This window comes from Rousettus aegyptiacus, unplaced genomic scaffold, assembly GCF_014176215.1.
Source record: "Rousettus aegyptiacus isolate mRouAeg1 unplaced genomic scaffold, mRouAeg1.p scaffold_m13_p_7, whole genome shotgun sequence".
NCBI lineage: Eukaryota > Metazoa > Chordata > Mammalia > Chiroptera > Pteropodidae > Rousettus > Rousettus aegyptiacus.
Genome location: NW_023416310.1, coordinates 92,681,394 through 92,701,656, shown reverse-complemented (window position 1 = coordinate 92,701,656; position 20,263 = coordinate 92,681,394). Strand labels below are relative to the sequence as shown.

The window sequence follows — 20,263 nt, the reverse complement described above, 5'->3', positions numbered from 1 at the left end:
AAAAAAGTTAGTACAGATAATGTCCATATAACTATGCCTGGTATATAAGAAGTACCCAGTGTTCACTGTCATTATTAAAACAATAATATTTGAGCACCTACAATCCTGGACACTGGGATGCAGCAGTATACTAAGAGAGAACTGTGTACTAGTGAGTATACTACAGAATTAAGTAAATGAGAGATTTCTTCATAGTGTTTACCGTAATTGAAAACTCAAATTGGGTGATGAGCCAGAGAGAGTCTGGTAGAGGCTAGGGGTGGAGAAGGAGTTTGAGATGACATTTAAAATGAGACTGATAATGAAAAGGAGCCAGTTCTGTAAATATTTGGGGAAAAGCATTCCAGGCAGAGAGAACAAGTACTGAGGCTTCAAGGTAGTAAGTTTGAAGTATTTAATCAAAAAGAAGAATAGAGTCTATAGAGAGGTCAACAAGGGGCAGATTATGTAGAGCCTGATAATAGTAATTATAATAATAATAGCTAACACTATTACTAATTCTAATACTATTTAACACTAATTCTATTACTATACTAATATTATAGGAACAGTAATAAAAGCTAATACTTATAGAGCACTAATGTGCTAGGCGCCATTCCAGGAACTTTATTAGCTCATTTAATCCTCACTACAGGTTCTGGTAAGTTGGTTGTGATGAAGCAGTGTTTATAAAGATCTCAGCACATGTGCTGTATATATCTGGTATCCAAAAATGGCAACTTTCAGCTGCTGATGGAGGAAATTGAGTTATGTCACCATTTTAGTGGCAGAATTTTGAAAGCCATCTCGTCAGATTGACAAGGAAGTGCCTTTTACAGGTTGAGCTAGATTTTGTGGGGGAATGAAAGTAGTGATAGTTAAAGAGGTGTACTATGTGTATTGGGTACTATCCTAAATGCTTCACAGGGATTATCTCATTGAACAGAGATGTGAGATAGGTTTTATTTCTGTTTCCCAGCTCATTTACATCTGAGTATACTCAGGTCCCCAAATTTTGTAACTAGCCAGACAAAGGCAGAGCCATGATTTGACTTTTTTATGATGGTAGAACTTAAACACTTAACTTCAAGCTGTAACTAGGAAGTGTGAAATTCTAAAAAAATACTGTAGATTTTTTGAAAAGGAAGAGGCAGACTCAAAAGGAAATTTGAGATTAAGGTACATTGTTAACTCAGCGCTGAAACAGTATAGCTTTCCTTGGTGGTTAACTTTGTTTCTTCAGTAAAGGTTAAGACATTTCTTTAGTAACAGTAGCCATGTATCTTTTAGGGGTGCATGTAATTTGAAAAAGATTGATGCTGATATAATCCATACTCCTTTTTGCAACCATCGTTTTTAACTCATACTTCTAGTTTTGTAGGATTGCATGCAAATTTGGTTAAATATAATTGGTATAGTAGTTCTGGATATATTTACAATCCTAGAAGGAAAATTGGTTCTTTACTAGGATTTTTTTTCTTTTTTGGTCAGAATTGAACTGTTATGTGGAAAATCTAGAAAAAGCTCAGAGGGTAATCTTAAGGAGAGGGTTGAAAATGTAGAAAAGTTGGAAGAGCCCAGTGAGAAGAGAATGTAAAAATGATTATCTTCAAATATACATAATTAATATAATTGTTAATCTCTTGCACAGAAATGTAAATTTAATGTACAATGGAGAGATTTATAGTAGCTACTGGGAAGACTGGTAGGTGCTCAGTAAACTGCCGATGGCAAACTAGAGTAAAAGTAATTTTTATAAGATTCTACATACTTTGCTTGGGGGATAGCTTAGGTATAAGTATCACCTAGGTACTCATTGCTTCATTTAACAGATATTTATTGAGGCCTATTATATGCAGATCTAACTGTGTGCCGGGGATAAAAGGGTTAACAGGACAGACAGAATTCATATTCTAAAGGGGCTTACGTAGGCAGTGTAGTATAGTTTTTAAGAGCTGTTTGAATGCTGTTTTTTTCCACTGAACCAGCTGTGTGGCCTTGGCAAGTTGTTTAACTTCTGTGTGCCTTAGCGTCCTCATCTGTAAAATGACGTTGATAATAATATTTATCTCATGGTTGTTACGGTGATTAAATGACTTAAAAAGAGCTTAGAGTACTGCCTGGCACATAGTAATTATTTTTAAGAGTTATTTTTATTTTTATTTTTTTTAGAAAATTCTTGTGAGAGGAGATAGATAATATGTGATATTACTTAAATGCCATGGAGAAAATAAACTAGGGTGTTTAGCTAGAGATTGAAAGATGGGGTAGGGTGCAGCTTTTCCTTTAGGTAGAGTATACTAGTGATCTCTTAAGCAGCTACCCTCTTCCCCTTGTAAAAACTTTGTATTCAGAAGTAATTTCAAACTTAAAAAAAGTTGCAAAAATCAGGATAGTGTACTTAGTGTTAATATTTTACCTCTTCTGCTTTATTGTTTGCACGCATGCATGCTCTCTGTTACTCTGAACTATTTGAGGGTAAGATATGTATACCATTGTCCTTCACCCCTAAATACTTAATGGGTATTTTCTAAGAATAGAGGTATTTTGCAGCACAATTATGAACTTCATAAATTTACAACGATATAATACTTTGATGTCCATGTTCCATTGTGGTCTATTAATCTAGTATGTTTTTTTATAGCATGTCTTCCCTCTAGCACAGGATTTCGTCTAGAATTAGTGTTGTGTTGTCATGTCTCTAGCTTCCTTTAATGTAGAACATTTCCACAGCCTGTCTTTGTCTTTTCTATATAGTATCGACATTTCTGAATACAGTCCCTGCTCCTCCCTTTTTAGTAGAATGTTCCTTATTTTGTTTATCAAATATTTACTCATTATTAATTTGAGTATATACATTTTTACCTGAAGTAGGTGATGTGTCACTCTCAGTCACATGACGTTCCCTTTTTAGATCTTAATTTCAGTCTCCTGGCCAATGTGTTGCCCAGTTTCCCTATTACATAGTGTTTTTTTTCATCCTGCCTTGCAACTCTAAGCAGCATGTGGGGAGATGTGTTAAGACCATCTGGATAGCCTCTTTATCCAAATTACTTGCTAGATTTGGTGTCCATTAATCATTCTTACTGGTGAAAATTTGGTGTAATTAGACATCAGTAGCTACATTTTTATAGTTTTGAGAAAGAAAAATTTGTTTATTGTTTTCCACACAGGATGGCTCAACAGCAGGCCTTGAGGTTCCGAGGCCCGGCCCCCCCACCAAATGCAGTGATGCGAGGTCCACCACCTCTCATGAGACCTCCTCCACCTTTCGGTATGATGCGAGGCCCTCCTCCACCGCCTCGGCCCCCCTTTGGACGCCCTCCTTTTGATCCTAATATGCCACCAATGCCTCCTCCAGGAGGGATTCCTCCACCTATGGGCCCTCCACACCTCCAGGTAAAGAAGTTGTTATTTCTTCATGGATGTCATTATCAATATTATATATCAGTTTTGCCTTAAAAACTTGTGTTCTTAGTTAAAGGTTATAGGAAAATATCTACATGTTAACGTGTTGCTCCAAAAGCAATGATTATAGTTAATTTGTATAGAAATTCAGAATGGGAATTTAGATGGTGATAGAAAAATATACTACATGTAAAACTAGAATTGTGTAGAGTAGGTTTAACCTGCCTTTATCGCTAAAAGTAGTCTTTAGTAATCCATCTTCTTTATTGGAAATGAAATTTGAAATCTTACTGTATAAATTGAGAGAAATTTATTTTCAATAACACATGTTGTCATTAAGCATAAATATGTGTATATTTCTGAGCAATTCTTGCCAGAAATAATGGCTAGGATAGACCTTAAAAAGTGACAGCAAACACGTTTTGTAAGCATATTATGTGGATTTTTTTCTCTCCCCTGAAAAAAAAATAGGATTATTTTGTAATTTTAGAAATAGAATGACTGTGGTATTTCTTTAAATAAAAACTTCTGGATTTGAGGCGCATATTCCACTCGAATATATGTAGATTCAGTTATTATCTGAAATGAGGTCATGAAGGTGTCCTCTCTCAGACTTCTACTTTGGAGATTGTATTCTTTTTGTTTGGGCATGTATTTGTGTTTTCTTAGTTTATCCAGGTTGTACAATTCTAAAACCAAATAAATACAGTGATATCGTTTACCTTCCATCAGCTTAGATAATCAAGAAAGAATTTACTAAAAATAGAAAAAGATAGTGATTTTAAGTGATGTTAACTCTGTTTAGTTAGGGTTATATTTGTGGGAGAGTCACAGATTTTAATACTTTGCTTAATAATATTATTCTTTTCCTAGTAATGAATAGTCCCTCACCCCTTTAAACAAATTATTAAATGGTTTTTTATTTTCTTCAATATTAGAAGCAGAAATATGCCAATCTACTGACTCTAGTACAACTTATTATATGCGTATTTTTATTCTAATTTGTGCTTTAAGAGTTAAGCCTACTTGCAGAATATTATAAAATGCAATGGACTCATGTAACCCTCTAATGGAAATACATCAGATATTGTAATGGGATACTTTATAATGTTGCGATCCTTTTCTTGGTCTTGATAGATAATGTGTGGTTTTACATTAAATCCAAGGGAATTCCACCTAATGTGCATGAGACATTTGGGGTGGATATTTTATAGAACATATGTCTGTGTGCTGATGAAAGGCACTAAACCAAATTAAAAAAAAAGAATATGGGAAAGAAATTATTTTTAGGGAAATGAGATTTTTGCATTATTAGCATAGCATGGTATCAATTCCATTATCCAGATTAAGGTGCTTTGTTTTGGATAATTGAATTTTAGTCTTACTTGTAGATTATAGAGGACATCTTTTTAATCTCTGTTCAAAATCTTTTTAAAAGGTCAGACCTCTCGTCTGCTTTAGTAAGTAAGGGACAGCAGTTGGATTGTTTGGCCCAGGATTTTAGGTTGTGTCAGCAATCACTGAAGAATGTCAGTGAAGGAATTACAAGAGAGAGTGTTGAATCAGTAATGGCTCCAGGAAATTTTTTTAAAAATGGTAAAATATGCCATTTAAATTCTAATTTTCCACTAAAAGTAAAATGGATAAGTATTTTACTGTATCTTTTAAAACTGATGTTCATGTCTTTGATGAGCTATGTTGTTAGTATTTAAAAAAATAGGAAATGATGAATATTTTCCTAGCTATTTTTTTTTCTTGTAGGAAGAGAATAAAGGGTTATGTATATCCAATTTTCTTTTTTAGTTATTGCTATGTTATTTGTAAAATAATGTTTCTCTTATGGTTGGTTCCTGTTGTAGGTGAGTTATAGAGGCATTGGTGTGGCTGGTGTTAAAAAATATGAAAACCATCTTTTTCTAAAGTAATCTAGTGCCTAATGTATGTAATATGCTTGCAGTTAAAGTATAAAGAATAAAGCATACTTCACCCATAATGCTGTAATCCAGAGATGACTACTGTGTTTTGATGTATTTCTTTCTAGTCTGTTTAGTAATCATTTTTTATTACAGAGAAACTTTGCTTACACAACCTAGAGAAATATGTTTGAATGGACTATAAAACTACTTTTGTTTCTGTTACAGTGCTTTACTTTTGGGTAGAATTTAGTAACAATTTGAAGAATAAATACAAAAGAGAAATACAAGTGACCATTACTGTTCTTGTGAATTAACAGAGACCGCCTTTCATGCCTCCACCTATGGGAACTATGCCTCCTCCTCCGGGTATGATGTTTCCACCAGGAATGCCTCCTGTGACTGCTCCTGGTACTCCAGCACTTCCTCCTACTGAGGAGATATGGGTTGAAAATAAAACTCCAGATGGGAAGGTAAATCATAAAATATATTTAGATTGTTATCTCCTTGATGACAGAAGAGTAAAACTTAAAGAGTTCTGACAGATCGTGGACTTGTGCACAGACATAAGTCTCCCTGGAATGCTTACTTACATATGTTTCCCTGTGATTTTGGAAGCTTGTATTTTAAATATGTGTCCTGGGTCCCCCAATCAACTCAGGTTTACTAGGACGACTCACAGGACTCAGCGTGTAGTTGTACCTACAGCTAAGACTAATTACAGTGAAAGGATACAAAGCAAAATAAGCAAATAGAAAAAGGGACATGGGGGAAAATTGTGGCAGGGGTGAATAAAGCACAAGCTTCCAAGAGTCCTCTCAATGGAAGCATATAGAATGTGTAATTTCTCCAGCATGGAGTTGTGACAACATATATGAAGTGTCTATCAGAGAAGCTTGCCTCAGCCATGGAGTTGAGAGTTCTCTTTGGGAACTGGTCATGTATCTGGCACCATCTACCTCACAGGTACTGAATCCCAGACTCCTAGAAAGAAAGCAGATACTTAACATAAACTACATTGTTGCATAAACAATTTAGGCACAGTGAGCCATTCTTATTAGTCAGGCAATGATGGTAACCCTCCCAGAATCCAAGTTCCCAGATGCCAGCCACGGGCTGGCTTTGCAAGTAAGGCTTTCTAAGGATAGTAGTCAGGCCTACTTTGTTAACTCTCTGCACAACGATAGCCTTGGTTTTCCTTCTTCTGTGCCAGTTAAAAGTATACTCTGCTCATTATAGAAAATTGGGAGAAAGGGAGAAAGGAGGGAGAAATACCTATAGTTTCATAATATACAAACAGCCAATTTTGATGTGCTTTTTCTTTTCTAAGCTTTCTTTTCAGTACTTAAAAAAATATATAGTTGCGTTATTGTATTTTAACAATAGGTGACAAATTCTCTAGTATCAGTGATTTTGCTTCCTCTGCAGGTTTATTATTATAATGCTCGGACACGTGAATCTGCATGGACCAAGCCAGATGGAGTAAAGGTTATTCAGCAGTCAGAACTGACACCTATGCTTGCAGCCCAGGCCCAGGTTCAAGCCCAGGCTCAGGCACAGGCGCAGGCTCAGGCTCAGGCTCAAGCCCAAGCTCAAGCGCAGGCCCAAGCGCAGGCTCAGGCCCAGGCTCAGGCCCAGGCCCAAGCCCAGGCCCAGGCCCAGGCGCAAGCACAGGCTCAGGCTCAGGCCCAGGCGCAAGTGCAAGCGCAAGCACAAGCAGTAGGAGCTTCCACCCCTACAACCAGTAGCCCAGCATCTGCAGTGTCTACGTCAACATCATCATCCACCCCGTCCTCTACCACTTCTACCACGACAACTGCCTCTTCAGTTTCGCAGACAGTATCAAGTGAGTACCAGTCAGCATGTGTTTTTATTTAGGGGCTAGAGAAATGGACAAGTAAGGACTACATTCCAAAATGATCATAATGTTTCAGGTATTATCCTTGCTATTATTTAAAAAACATTTTTGACACAAGACTTGGGTTAAAAAATAGATTTACATCAGTAGGAGAAATTATTTGTCCACTTGCAATTCACAAAGCTAAACTAGGGAAGTGCAGAGTTTGCTATTCAACTTGGCTAATGCTGGGTGCTGTGGGATTTGCAAAATAAGTGTATGTCTTGGTCTTTATCTTAGAGAGCTTTTGGTTTTTCTAATTGAGGAGGCCAGCTTAATGCATGTAAAACAATTTGCGTACAGTGTGCAAAATTGTACAGCAAAAATAGATGTAACAGTTTGAGAAAATGGAGAGACAAGTGAATGGCTACTGGTCACATTGGGTATTGAAATTGATCATGAAGGATTTGTGGTTGAATCTGAGTAGGTTCAAAAGGAAGGAGTGGTCTTTTAAGTAGGCGGGAAACAGTATAAACAAAGTTCAGAATATGAGGATAAATTATAGTTTATGGGATTGTTAAGAAACTCTTTGGAAGTGAGAAGGTTTATGTTGGTTAATAGATTGAATAAGAATAAAATGAAGTTCTGAAGAGTTTTAAGAACCTGGCAAATGGGTGAGTCACCTAGGCACTAGGGAGCCTGTGTAAATGCAGTGTTCTGGAAGATTTTCCTGCTGCTTATTTTTTGGGTAGTGTCAAAATTGGAAACTTAAGAACTTTTCAGTAATCTTGTTTAGAGGTGGATAAGTCCTAGAATGGGATACAGATAGATGAAGTGGGGAATTAAGCAGTCAAAATGGTAAGAGAATTTTCAGGTATAAAGTCACAGGCTCAAAGGTTGATCTTTTCTAAAAAGATGAGAAGTGATAGCTGATTTCAGGGATGAGGAAAGAAGTATCTTAATTTGCTTAAAAGATTTCATTGATATTTATATTACTGTTTTTTTGAATACTGAGCCCTAAAATATTTAAATAACCATGTTATTGACTTATTTGTAAGGATACTATTATGAAGATACATATCCCTGTAGGGTGATTATAATTTGAATTATTTTTCTATGTGAGTAATAGATTGAGGATAAGAAAAAAAAGTGTCCCTTTCCCCAGTAGCTTGAGGTATTTGGAAGTTATTGGATATATTATTATACTGTAAGAAATATGTATATGAGAGAAATTTAATCATAGTGGATTCAAATTTATTGATACAAGAAGTAACTGAAGAAGTGAGGTACATGTAATATGGGGACAGTTTTTTAAACACCCTACTTGATATTCTTTAGACAGTTTTGGGGAAAGTGTACTTAATAGGAAAATGTGAATAATGCTTTACCAGTCTGTTTTGCTGTGTAGTTAAGATGAATTCTGATATGGAGATAATAACAATGATACTGACTAGCTGGGTGAGGGTCTTTGCCTTTTGATAGATTAGTGCTTCTAAAACCTATAATGGGAGAAGGGGATTGATTAATAAAAGGAATGTAATTTTGTGTGGGGGTGCTCTGTTGCTTATGTTTTGTTCTTAGGAAGGAGAAATACTTTGTTTTAAGGAAGATGGGTAGCCAAGTACTTTAACTATCCTGTATGTATGCCATTTCAGTGTCGGAGAGGTCTGTCGGGCCCATAGCTATCTTGTCATTATCGACTATTCAGAACTCCCATTTGTGATTTTTTACACTGCCCTGCAGTTATTGGAAGGCCTTTATTCTAAGAACAGAATAGCAAAATCATGTTCTTTTTACTGTCTTTAAACATCGGTTTTGTTGTTTTTCTGAATATTCCTGATGTTTGTTTTTATTTCACTTGATTCAGTATCATGAAGTGTTGTCATACTACAGTCTTAATATTTCTCCATCTGTTATAGTCACTTGTCTTTTTTAGTTGAGATTTGAAGCTAGATTTAGTAGTATCATTTGAGGCCTATAGTTTCACTAGTGTTTTTAGCAACTGGAGTTAGTACTAATTTACTCACTATAAAGCCCTGTCTGCCATTTCCCCAATTTCTTGTTTAATTCTTTTATTGTCTTTATCTCTTTCCTCTTATGGTTTATGGCCACTAATCAAATTCAGAAATCTTGTGTCAGCAAGGGAAATGGGTTGCCATCTTCATTGGTGTTCCTTTTAACTTGAAATTAGATACCTTTATAACTCATTTTCCTGCTTACAGTACTTTGTATCATAATTTTAGTAATTATATCTAAATACTTTTACCCTAATATTTTTTAAAAATGTAATTCTATGAACTGCAATATAGACCTGGGCAAATAAAACTAAAAATTAAGAAATTTATATTTAATTCCAGTTGAGCATAAACTCATTTAAACTTGCTGATGAAATCCTACTTCTCAGGGAAGTTGGGAAGAATAACTAAATATATTTTCAGCCATTACAGTAGATTACAAATGCTAAATGGTATATGTATGGGACTGGGCAAATGTTGCATGTAATTTGTATTTTTTACACTGTTATAAAATTATATTAATATGATACTGTACCCTAAGGCTAGGTCTATGCTAGACCAACAATTCATTCCTGGGCCCCTGAAGATACTTGTTTGGCCCTGCTGTCTATTTAGCCAAGGTGAGTCCCTCATTAACAAGTATGAAATTGCTCACATCTTCCCAGCCTAAGTGAGTTTTTCATTATTAGGAGATGAAAAAAGATACTGACAAATTTTGTTGTTGGAGTACTGGGTGCTTTGTATTTAACAGTGTGCTTTTCCTTAGAATAAAATTGACATAAATATTGGGAAGACATTGTTTTTCTCATTTAATTTGATAAATTCTTAGTCCGAAATAGGTAGAGTTTGATATTTTTCTTTACATCAAGAAGAAGATGAAATATTTATTATCAATAAATCACCAAAATTAATTTTGTTTTGGACCTAGATGGGTTATGAATAAATAACAATGTTTTGTAATATTTGAGAACTGAAACTTTCTTAAAAGTGTGAAATACAAGTACAATTTATTTTTTAGGTCACACTTTGATTTTAAATGTGATTGCTAGGGATGAGATATTTTATTTTTGATATTTAAAAATAATGTATTAACAGAACCAAATTATCCTGAAGTTCTCATTCTCCTGGTCTCACACTGGAAACCTGACTTTTTTTTTTTCATTTTTACTTTTTTATTTTGAAATAATTATAGGAAAACACAAGTTGTTTTTTATTTCATTTGTTCATATTTAGTTAGTCATTAGTTACTGCATCTCTTTTCTTTCTGTTCTTTTTTGCTTGGATAATTCCAGATAGGTAGAAGTTGATTTTCCCACCTCTGTTCTTCATTTCCTCCTCCTTGTGCATCTGCCAAGTTAATTCATCAAATAAACACTGATTATTACTCTTCTGCACAGCCTCCCCCACGGCCCTTTTAAATTCACGAAGTTACACAAATAACACGTGAATGCATTCTTACCAAAAATCCAAACTAATGAATTACATGGAGTAAAAAGTGAAAGGCATACACAGTTGTAAGGAGTTACTATGTTTTAGTGTGTGTTCTAGACATTTCTATGTATCATATTTATATAAGTTCTTCCTTTTCCCTACCCAGTAAAGAGCAGACTCCTTAGCCTTCTGCTCAAGGCCTTTTGCTTTGCACCTCTGGCCTACCTTTCTAGCATATACACTTCTGTTGGTATGCCTAGTGTTTTACTAGTTGACTGCTTGCCTTCTGTTTTCTAAGCAATTCCGTTGCTTTTACCCACTTTTCCACTTTTGTCTCCTTCTACTTTGTCATTTTTTGTGAATTCCTAGTTTTTCAAAACCTGCCATCACAGCATAAAATATCCTCTACCCTCTCACAGTTAAAAATGGTCTTTGGGTTTTGATTTACACTCCTATACATTTATCCCATTTCATTTTGTGTTTTAGTTATTTTTTATATTTCATTTAACTAATTTCAAGCTTCTTGAAGACAGAGACCTTGCAGTGCATGGATGGAATGGGCCCTTAAATATTATTGAATGAGTGAATGATGAATGAATATAGTAAAATGATTTATGAAGGAGTGATACATATTCTTGTTTTATCTTTTATCAGCACCCACAACACAAGATCAGACCCCAAGTTCTGCTGTTTCAGTTGCCACGCCTACAGTTAGTGTTTCAACTCCTGCTCCTACAGCCACACCTGTGCAAAACGTTCCCCAGCCGCATCCCCAGACGTTACCTCCTGCTGTTCCTCATTCAGTACCTCAGCCAGCAGCAGCAATACCTGCTTTTCCACCAGTTATGGTACCTCCATTTCGTGTTCCCCTTCCTGGCATGCCAATTCCACTTCCAGGTAAACCAATAGATTATAATAGTCTTTCCAGCTCTGTTTTCATATTGTCAGTTAGTTTGTTCTCATGTGTCTGTTGCATTTGAAATTTGCCTTGAATCTCACCCGTTTGGAACGTTTTTGAAAGATTCATGGCTAACTGCAGTATTTTCTCTTCAGTTTTGGTAAATGTCCTTTTCGTTGTTGTTTACATGTTTTAAAATTAGAGCCACATTTAAAGCTACACTCATTTTGGACAGTAGCCTCAGTGAATTTAAAATGATTATCTTGTGTAAATATGTTCTAAATGCAGTATTTTTAAGGGATTGAGTATGCAATTGAGAGAACACAAGTCATCGATAGCTAACACAAGTTGAGTGATTTATATATCATGCATGGTTCTAAGCACTTTACATGTAATAACTCATTTAATTTTCACCACTGTCTTATGAGGTAGGTACACAGATAGGTTAAATTACTTGCCCATTGTCACTTAGCTTGTTAAGTGATGGTGTTGGAATTTCAGCTTGGGCACTCCGGATCCAAATACCATGTTAACAACTATGTTACACTGGGAAGAGAATGTGAGTTACTTAACTAAAAAATTCATGTAAAACAAAAACCATAAGTTTCCCTTGTACCACTTGTGAAGCTAAGTATAATGTGCACCATTTAAACATTTAGATAATTATGGTGAATCATTTTTTTATTTTTATTTTATTTTTTGTCTTAGGGGGAATAATTACAACTAGAGAAGTAATTGAAAGATCGTGGAGTAGATTTCTTCCAGTAGGGATTAAACAGTGGGTAGTGTTGGGCATCCTAATTTGAATGCATTTGCTATTGTCAAATAGTCCTTAATCCATGATCTATTTTCCTAGTATTTTGGTTGAAAATACTGGTAACTAAGGTCAAGTTCACAGGGCTACTTTGTAGCAAAGATGAATAAAACCCAGGCCTCTGTTTCCCAGTTTTACATCCCTTCCACTATCTATTATTGCCACTTCATTGTACTAATTTCTGTGTAAGAATAGGATTGTGATATAGCTGTTTCTTAGATATATACACATTTTATTTATCACTATTGGCTCTAATTTTTTTCCTTGTGGCCACTTTGAAAAGAACACTTTCAGATACTGCACCTTCACAAGAAAGAAACCAACATTCTCAAGAATTAATGTATGTTTTTATATAAAAACCTTTTACACATTGTTGATAACAGTGTTAGGTAATTAAATACCAAATATAATGTTTAAGAAACTTAGATCATTTAAAAGTAGAAGGAAACCAGGAATTTTTTCTCTGATACTAGTGAGGGATTATCTTTTAAGACTCGTAGCTCTTCGGATATACTGTTTGTAGAAAACAAAGTGATAAAGGGACAATAGCTTGATGTTCTTGATAACACCTCGCAGTCTTGGGCGGTTTTAGGGTCAAGGACAGTATTAAGACCAGATCCTGGATTCTGAGTGAGCTGAAGGAGATGGAGTTAATTTTTTTGAGAGAAGATTGAAAGGTAGCATAATAACATTATTGAAGTATTTGAAAGGCTGTCTTTTATTTTGCTTTAGAGGCTTTTAATAGGACCAGTGGATGAAAGGTAGCAAAATTCATTTCTATAAAAAGTAGAATTTTGTCACAATAAAATTCCTTTAGTTATAGCTCCATTTTGGTGTTATGGTTTTTCTTCTCTGACCCTCAGCCCATCAGATGTTAGAACAGATGTGATGACCATTTGGCTGAATGAGGTGGTACCTATGAAGTTTGGCAGTAAAAGGCATTTAATATATGGCAGCCACTAATGACATTTTGTAGGTCAATTGGAAGAGATCTTGAGTTAGATAATCTGTAAAAATTTGTCCTAGATAAATAGATTCCTTGGAGAAGGAACTAGTATTTTATAGAAAGTAATATTAATATTTATATAGTAAGTCATCTTTGATATTAATGTTTATTCATTTTCTCATTTTCCCTTTAATTCAGCCCTCCAAGATGCTTTAGTGATAAAGAAAAAAATGACATGCTTTTCTTTTCTCCAGAAGTTTGGTTTTATGCACAAGGAGAACTGTCTCTTTCCTTCTTTATGTCAATTTGAGAGTAAGGTGAACAGGAGTGATTTGGATATGATTTATCCTGGAGCCTTAAATTCTATTTGAAATAGCAATGTGTGGCTCTAATGAGGATGATTAAGGAAGGGGTAGTCAAACAAAATGAAGGAAAGGAGTGGAGGAATTAAGGTAAAATAATGGAATAAGGTGGAATTGGGTGTAGTAAATTGGACTAGGATTATAAGACTTGTACTTCTAAGACTATAAAATCTTATTTGGAATTATAAGAAACTTATTTTCAGTGAATGAGAATTATCCACAATGCTAAATGGAGTTTTCTAATTTCCCAATAGAACATAATTTGAGGATATAGTTGTGGGAAAATTGAACAAATGCTCCCTTTAAAAAGAAGGTTAAAATTTAGTTGTGCGGTTATTTTGTGAGTCTTTGTGAGGCACACGTAGTAATCACCCTTGGAGAAAACCATAAGTTTATTTTTAGAATGATAAGAAACACACATGACCTTTTAGTGTGGCATTTATGTTGGTAGTCAAAAACTGATATCTTTGTTGGCCCAACTCATAAATAACAATGGCTGTTACACCTAAATGTGAATAGATGTGATTTTCTTCTGTTTAAGTTGTATAGCTAAAATTACTTGCTGGGGATTGGTTTTGGAGCACAGTCTTTGAGGATAAAGTTCATATATTTCAGGAATTGACTTTCTAGTGCTGACTTAATAGGTTCAGTGGTCCTGCAGATGGCAGCATTTATACTAATTTAAACCTAATACATGCTGTAACTTCCTTAATGAAATGAATTTTTCCATTGCTTTCTTTAAGCGTTGGGGAAAATGAAACTATATAACTGTATTCAGTATGCTTTTATGATTAGTGCTTTTGTTTTAGTTTCAGAATTAATAGAAAGTTTAGCTTTAATATTCTTTATTTAAAATAGTAATAAAGAAAGACCCTTTTCAAAATTTGGCAGTATTTTTGTGTGTGTGTGCGTGAATATAGGTACATTATTTACAAACCCAGGGGTTTAATTTTAATTTTTGTCTCTGAATTAGGAGAAATTTCTTGTACTTTAGTGGGGAATAGTTTATTTTTAATTTTTATTAGTACCAAACTAGATGTAGGCTTTTTTTTTAGTCAAAATAAGTCGAAAATAAAATTTAATTCCCCACCTCTTTCCCTTTATTCTTCACCTTTTTCTTTAAAACCAATTTAAATTTCACTCTTAATTTGAATATCCTCAATTAATCAGTCTTAGTTTTCCAGCTTTTCCTTTCATTCCCATTTTATATCACCATTGTAATGCATCATGATGATTCTTCATTCTTCTAAGAACTGTACGTAGTTTTCATTCTTTAATATAAGTGCTACCTCTTTAGTTGGCTTATGAGGTAGAGGTTTCTGAAGCAATCAGCCCATGTAGTCATTAATGAGATTAAAGGGGCTGTGTTTTTCTTAACACTTGGAACATAGCCTGCCTCAGTAATGTTCCAAGCCCATGGCATTCCATAGAGCAGGCACTAAAATGGATATTTTCTAATTAGTTGAATGCTACCCTTCTCTTCATCTTTACTCTTCCTTTATTAACAATATCATTTAGTAGAATATTTGGATCCCTCTCATACCTTGTTTTCTTCCTTTCCCTTCCACCCTTTTTGTCCTACCTTATTCTTTTTCTATTTCTGCATGGTTATGCTCCATGCCTTAGCTTCTGCACATAGTTCCCACTTAGAAGCAACACAGAGAAAGTACCTTGTCAGTGTCATGCTGCATCTGCCTTTCACTGGTATCTAAGCAACGGCAGCATGGGTTTGATGTCCTGTGGGAAAATGTCCCACATGAGAACCTGTTATGTATATGTGATGAAGGGGCTTTCCTTTGTTGAATTTAAACTCTTGAGACTCCTTCAAATATTATCAGAGCTGGTTTGATAAAAAGGTAATTGATGCTATAATTTAGAATTAGTTATCATTGAATTTGATGCCACTTCCCACAAAATGTCAAACAAAAAGAAATTTTATTCCATTCTTGGTCTTTTTCATTGGAAATAGCATTCTAAATTGTAGTGGTAAATTATTTTTCTGAATCCCAGTGGTAGCCGACATAACAATGGCAGCTTTCCAACGTATGCTTGCTTATCCATTTTACAGGTGTAGCAATGATGCAAATAGTCAGCTGCCCGTATGTAAAGACAGTCGCTACCACCAAGACCGGTAATTTTTAAAACCATCTTAGTTTGTTTTGTCTGTAAGTTGGCATGGTAGTGAATGTTGTTGTTTATCCTTTTATTTATTTATTTTTGCCCAAGTGAGTGGATTTTTTTATATTTTTCTTTTTAACGAGCAGTATAAATGCAGTTGTCATATTTGGCCAACACTTAATTTTCCCAATTGCCTGTAGTTTTAGCTTCTTTGGTTCACAAAAGCAAATAAGGTCAGATCACTTTATATCTTAATTTTTGTAATAAGTGTAAACAACTTCATTCTCATATTCATAACATTTAATTTTATTTTTTGATGTGTGTTTTTAAGTTAAATATAAAAAAATCATTTCCATGTGTAAAGTGATGTGATTATGCTTGCATGCCAGTGAATATGTGTGTGAATATTTGTATGTATAGTATTAATTTACATTTTAAGGTTATTGAAGATAACTACCTGAAACTTAAATTCTAGTATAGGATTTGAGGTTTTGGTTTTCAATTTTGATTCACATATTCTTAATTATTTATGTAATATCAGTTCTTTTAGCTATCTTGTGAAAAATATAAATTGTGGCTTTTTAAAAAATAGAAGAAACTTTGTTTTAGGAAAAGACTAAACTGACTGACAGGGTTTGTAGGAATATCTGACTTAATCATTTAGTATTTAAAGTAGATTTTATAATAAACTCAATTATTTAATTTAAAACAGAATTTCATTCATATCCTTTTAGGTACCTTAGAACTACAAAAGATTTTGCTCCAGAAAATGTACTCAGTAAATATGCTTGTTACCTTTATTTCATTAGAATTTGAGAAATTCTTTATTAAAAATATATTTCTATTAAGTAGAGAATGTACCATGATTTTTAGAATTTATTATGTTAAGACTTCATCATAGGTGTGACCCAAATTTCTGACTATTCTTAAGATACTTCTTAGGTTGAATTTCTGAATCGATTGGATTTAGGCATTAGAACTAAATAAGGTTTGAAATAGATTTAAGTAAGTAAATCACATTTTTTGTTTTTTGTTTTGTTTCAACTGGCTCATTCATTTATTAATATTTAATAGGAAGATTAGCTCATATTTAAAAAAATTATTTTGAATTGCAATTTGATACTTGGGTCTAATTTTTTTCTTCTTCTTCTTTTAGGTGTATTGCCAGGAATGGCCCCTCCTATCGTACCTATGATACATCCCCAGGTTGCTATTGCAGCTTCACCTGCTACCTTAGCTGGAGCAACAGCAGTTTCTGAGTGGACTGAATATAAAACAGCAGATGGAAAGACTTATTATTATAATAATAGAACATTAGAGTCAACCTGGGAAAAACCCCAAGAACTAAAGGAAAAAGGTATTGTTTTAATGACTTGGTGGACATAGTACAAACTATGATCTTATAAATAGAAAGGTATTTGAAATTCTGACTTAATTCTTTTATAACATGTTTGGGGAATTTTCTAATTAGTTCGATTATGTTTTTCTACTGAATTGATAAATATGTATTTACTTAAAAAGCCAGTTCTACTTAAATGTTTGTCCCATCATTTTTCCACCTGGAGAAGTTAAATTATACATACATACATACAAATATGTTTTTACTGTTGTCAGAAATTGCATTATTATTCTATTATATAATTCTTGGTACCCTGATTGAGATGATAGTCCTGATCAGAAAGGAATGTATGTATTGTATGTGTTCTGAAGTAAAAAATTTAGGCCCTTGCAGTCTTGGATGAAGAAGACTCAATTTTCTACATTACAGAGTTCCTGTTTATGTTCCTCGGTATCTTAGTATCTTACTCCTTTCAGCAAAGTGAGCGACTGCTGTAGATAATACATGAATGACCTAAAAGACTTTTTCTCTCTGATCAGTAGTCTTTTTTTCCAGTGATAGTTTCCTGACTGGGATAGTGAGGTGTTTGAAGTTGAGCATTACCCTAGATTCAAATGAATGATTATAAGAAAGAACACTTTATCTTTGTGGTTAGTAACTTCTAATTATGGAATATTTTAACTGCTTAGTTTCTGAAAGTTATTGGAAAATTACGTCAAAGCCATTGAGTGACATTATCTTGACTTTTTAAACAGAAAAATTAGAGGATAAGATTAAAGAGCCAATTAAAGAACCTTCCGAAGAACCTCTGCCAATGGAGACGGAGGAGGAGGATCCTAAAGAGGAGCCAATAAAAGAGATAAAGGAGGTAAAGGGCCATGACCCATTAACCTGGGAGCCAGCGCAGATTGTTGGGTGCAAGTTACTTGGAATTGAAAATCCATTTGATACAGTTTTAGATAATTGTTATAGATCCGATCTCTGAAATTTAAGGGTTTTTTGAAGTTTCTAATTCAGTTTTTCCTTTAAAGGTTTTCATTAAATTACCTCTTATACTAAATCGAGGCCCCTAGAAAGAAAGGGCCTTAGACTAGAGCTTGGACTTGATCTCTAGCCTCCTGACTTACAGACTGATACATGTTAAAACTACGAGTACAACTTCATGTTTGGGGAATGCTCATTATATTTTATCAACTACAAGTACAACTTCATGTTTGGGGAATGTTCATTATATTTTATCTCTTGGCAAGGAATAATCTCTGTACATCACTAGAAGGACTCTCTGTCTTTTAGGAAGCTTCCTTTATTCAGTGAGGGAACAAAGGTAGTCATGTTTTATAGTAAGAAAGTTAGCGGAACAAAGAAATGACCTTAAACGAGACGGTCTCCTTTAATTTTGTATACTGTATTCCCCATTTCTACTCCTAAGCATAGTTAATAAGTCTGTAAGATAGGATCATCTACTGATGCCGGGGTCTCTTATTGTGGATTTTGGCTCTGTCTAGGGGGCAAGGTTTTAGAACTTAGAAATTTCTACTCAGAGTCTCTCCTCTCCCTGTACTAGCTGCAGAACTTATGTTGGTTGTGCTTTGAACCATTTACAGTGATCCTTGTATTTGTGGGATATTCAGGTATAATTTTATTATATTAATTAAATGAGAGTAATATCATTTCTCATAGGAGCCCAAAGAAGAGGAGATGACTGAAGAAGAAAAGGCTGCCCAGAAGGCAAAGCCAGTAGCTACTACCCCTATTCCTGGTACTCCGTGGTATGTAGTTGGCTCATTTAGTAAGTTCTTTTATTTATTTATTTGTCATGCTTGATTGTTACATTCTATAGAAGGCAAAAGTATTTTAAAAAGTATATGTCAGATATGTTTTTACCTCGTAAATATTTTGGTTCTTGTTTGTTGTATTTCGAGTGTTCAGACCTAAAACTCAGTTGCTGCATTATCTTTCTTTCGTCGTCATGCTCTCCATTAATGTTTGTGTTCATAATTTCTCTTCTCTTATTTTTCCCCTTCATCCTCTCCCCGTCACTGCTTTCTCTCCTGTTCCTGCTGTAATGCTTTTAATCCATATATAGTCCACACATTGCAGTGAGTTGACTTAAAATTTAAATCTGCAGGTTCCCTTCCAACTTGTTTTTCTTGCTTTTTTTCTCTTTGTTTTTGTTATAGAAAAAAATAAATGTGTTTATTCTATTGGATTTTATTATTGCATCCCTATGGTACTATTTATTTGAGCCTTCCATTCCTGAATTTCCTACAAACGAGCAAGCAGATACAAAGATACGGTCATATTCAGGTTTGCTCTTTTTGGGTGGTCATGTGCCTTCCCATCAGGATGCACCTAGTTGTCCCTTTTTTTGTGCGATTATAGCCGTCTAGATCAGTGGTTTTCAACCAGTAGTGATTTTGCCACTCTTTCCCCTGCCCCCATCAGTGGATGTTTGATAATGTCTAGAGACATATTTGGTTGTAATAACTTGGAAGGTATTAATAGCATCTAACATCTAGTAGGTAGAGGATAGGGATGCTTTTAAACATCCTACCATACACAGAACAGCTCTCTATACAAAAATTATTTGGCCCAAAATGTCAATAGTGCTGAACTTGTAAAACCTGGCTTAGATCTATCAAATCATTAAGGGTCGGAAGTGGCAGTAATGTATTTCTATCATTCCTTTTTTATTTATTAGCTGGAATACTTAGAGATGGTTCCTCCTAGCAACATTGGTTATTAGAGGTATAAATTGTATAGGAAAGAAAGGATATACTGGTTTTCAGAATGAGTTGGTTTGAGTAATACAAATTCATAGATTCAAATATATTTTGTATGTTTTGATCCATTGCAGTTATCTTTATTGATGTTCAGTTATTTCATCTTCAGCTAAGTGAAGCCTTTAGGTTGAATCCTGAGGTTTTTTTTGATGCAACCCTATCTACCTCTCTGCTCTTGCAAGATAGGCTCTAAGGCTATCATGTATTTCCTGCTTGAAACCTATGATTTCAGCCATTTCTCCAAGGACCCTCGGTTTCTTTTTATGGGAAGTGGCATCGATAGGCCTTAGTGTGAGATTTAGAGATAGTTGTTACTACTGAATTAGTCATTATTTTTTTACCTTTCTGGGGGATACAAGATACATGTGTTTAAAGACACATCATGAGTTCATGCATTTGTTTGTAATTTAGGTCTAATAC

The 20,263-nt window shown here is 34.5% G+C and overlaps 1 protein-coding gene across 8 annotated transcripts in view; it reads left to right on the top strand.

Moving 5' to 3' along the window:
- The window catches only part of TCERG1 (transcription elongation regulator 1), a 56,533-nt gene that overhangs the window by 2,691 nt on the left and 33,579 nt on the right, over positions 1–20,263 (top strand). For 4 of the 8 annotated variants that reach the window (XR_001594613.2, XR_001594612.2, XM_016126574.2 and 1 more), the window contains exons 2-9: positions 3,153–3,378; positions 5,621–5,773; positions 6,729–7,146; positions 11,238–11,480; positions 15,672–15,734; positions 16,878–17,078; positions 17,816–17,928; positions 18,741–18,829. Coding sequence is in view for 4 of the 8 variants with exons in the window: in XM_016126574.2 (XP_015982060.1) it covers positions 3,153–3,378; positions 5,621–5,773; positions 6,729–7,146; positions 11,238–11,480; positions 15,672–15,734; positions 16,878–17,078; positions 17,816–17,928; positions 18,741–18,829 (1,506 nt within the window). In the remaining 4 variants the exon portion in view is untranslated. The remainder of the gene's footprint in view (positions 1–3,152; positions 3,379–5,620; positions 5,774–6,728; positions 7,147–11,237; positions 11,481–15,671; positions 15,735–16,877; positions 17,079–17,815; positions 17,929–18,740; positions 18,830–20,263) is intronic. The other 4 variants (XR_001594614.2, XR_001594615.2, XM_016126577.2 and 1 more) reach the window with 1 other exon arrangement.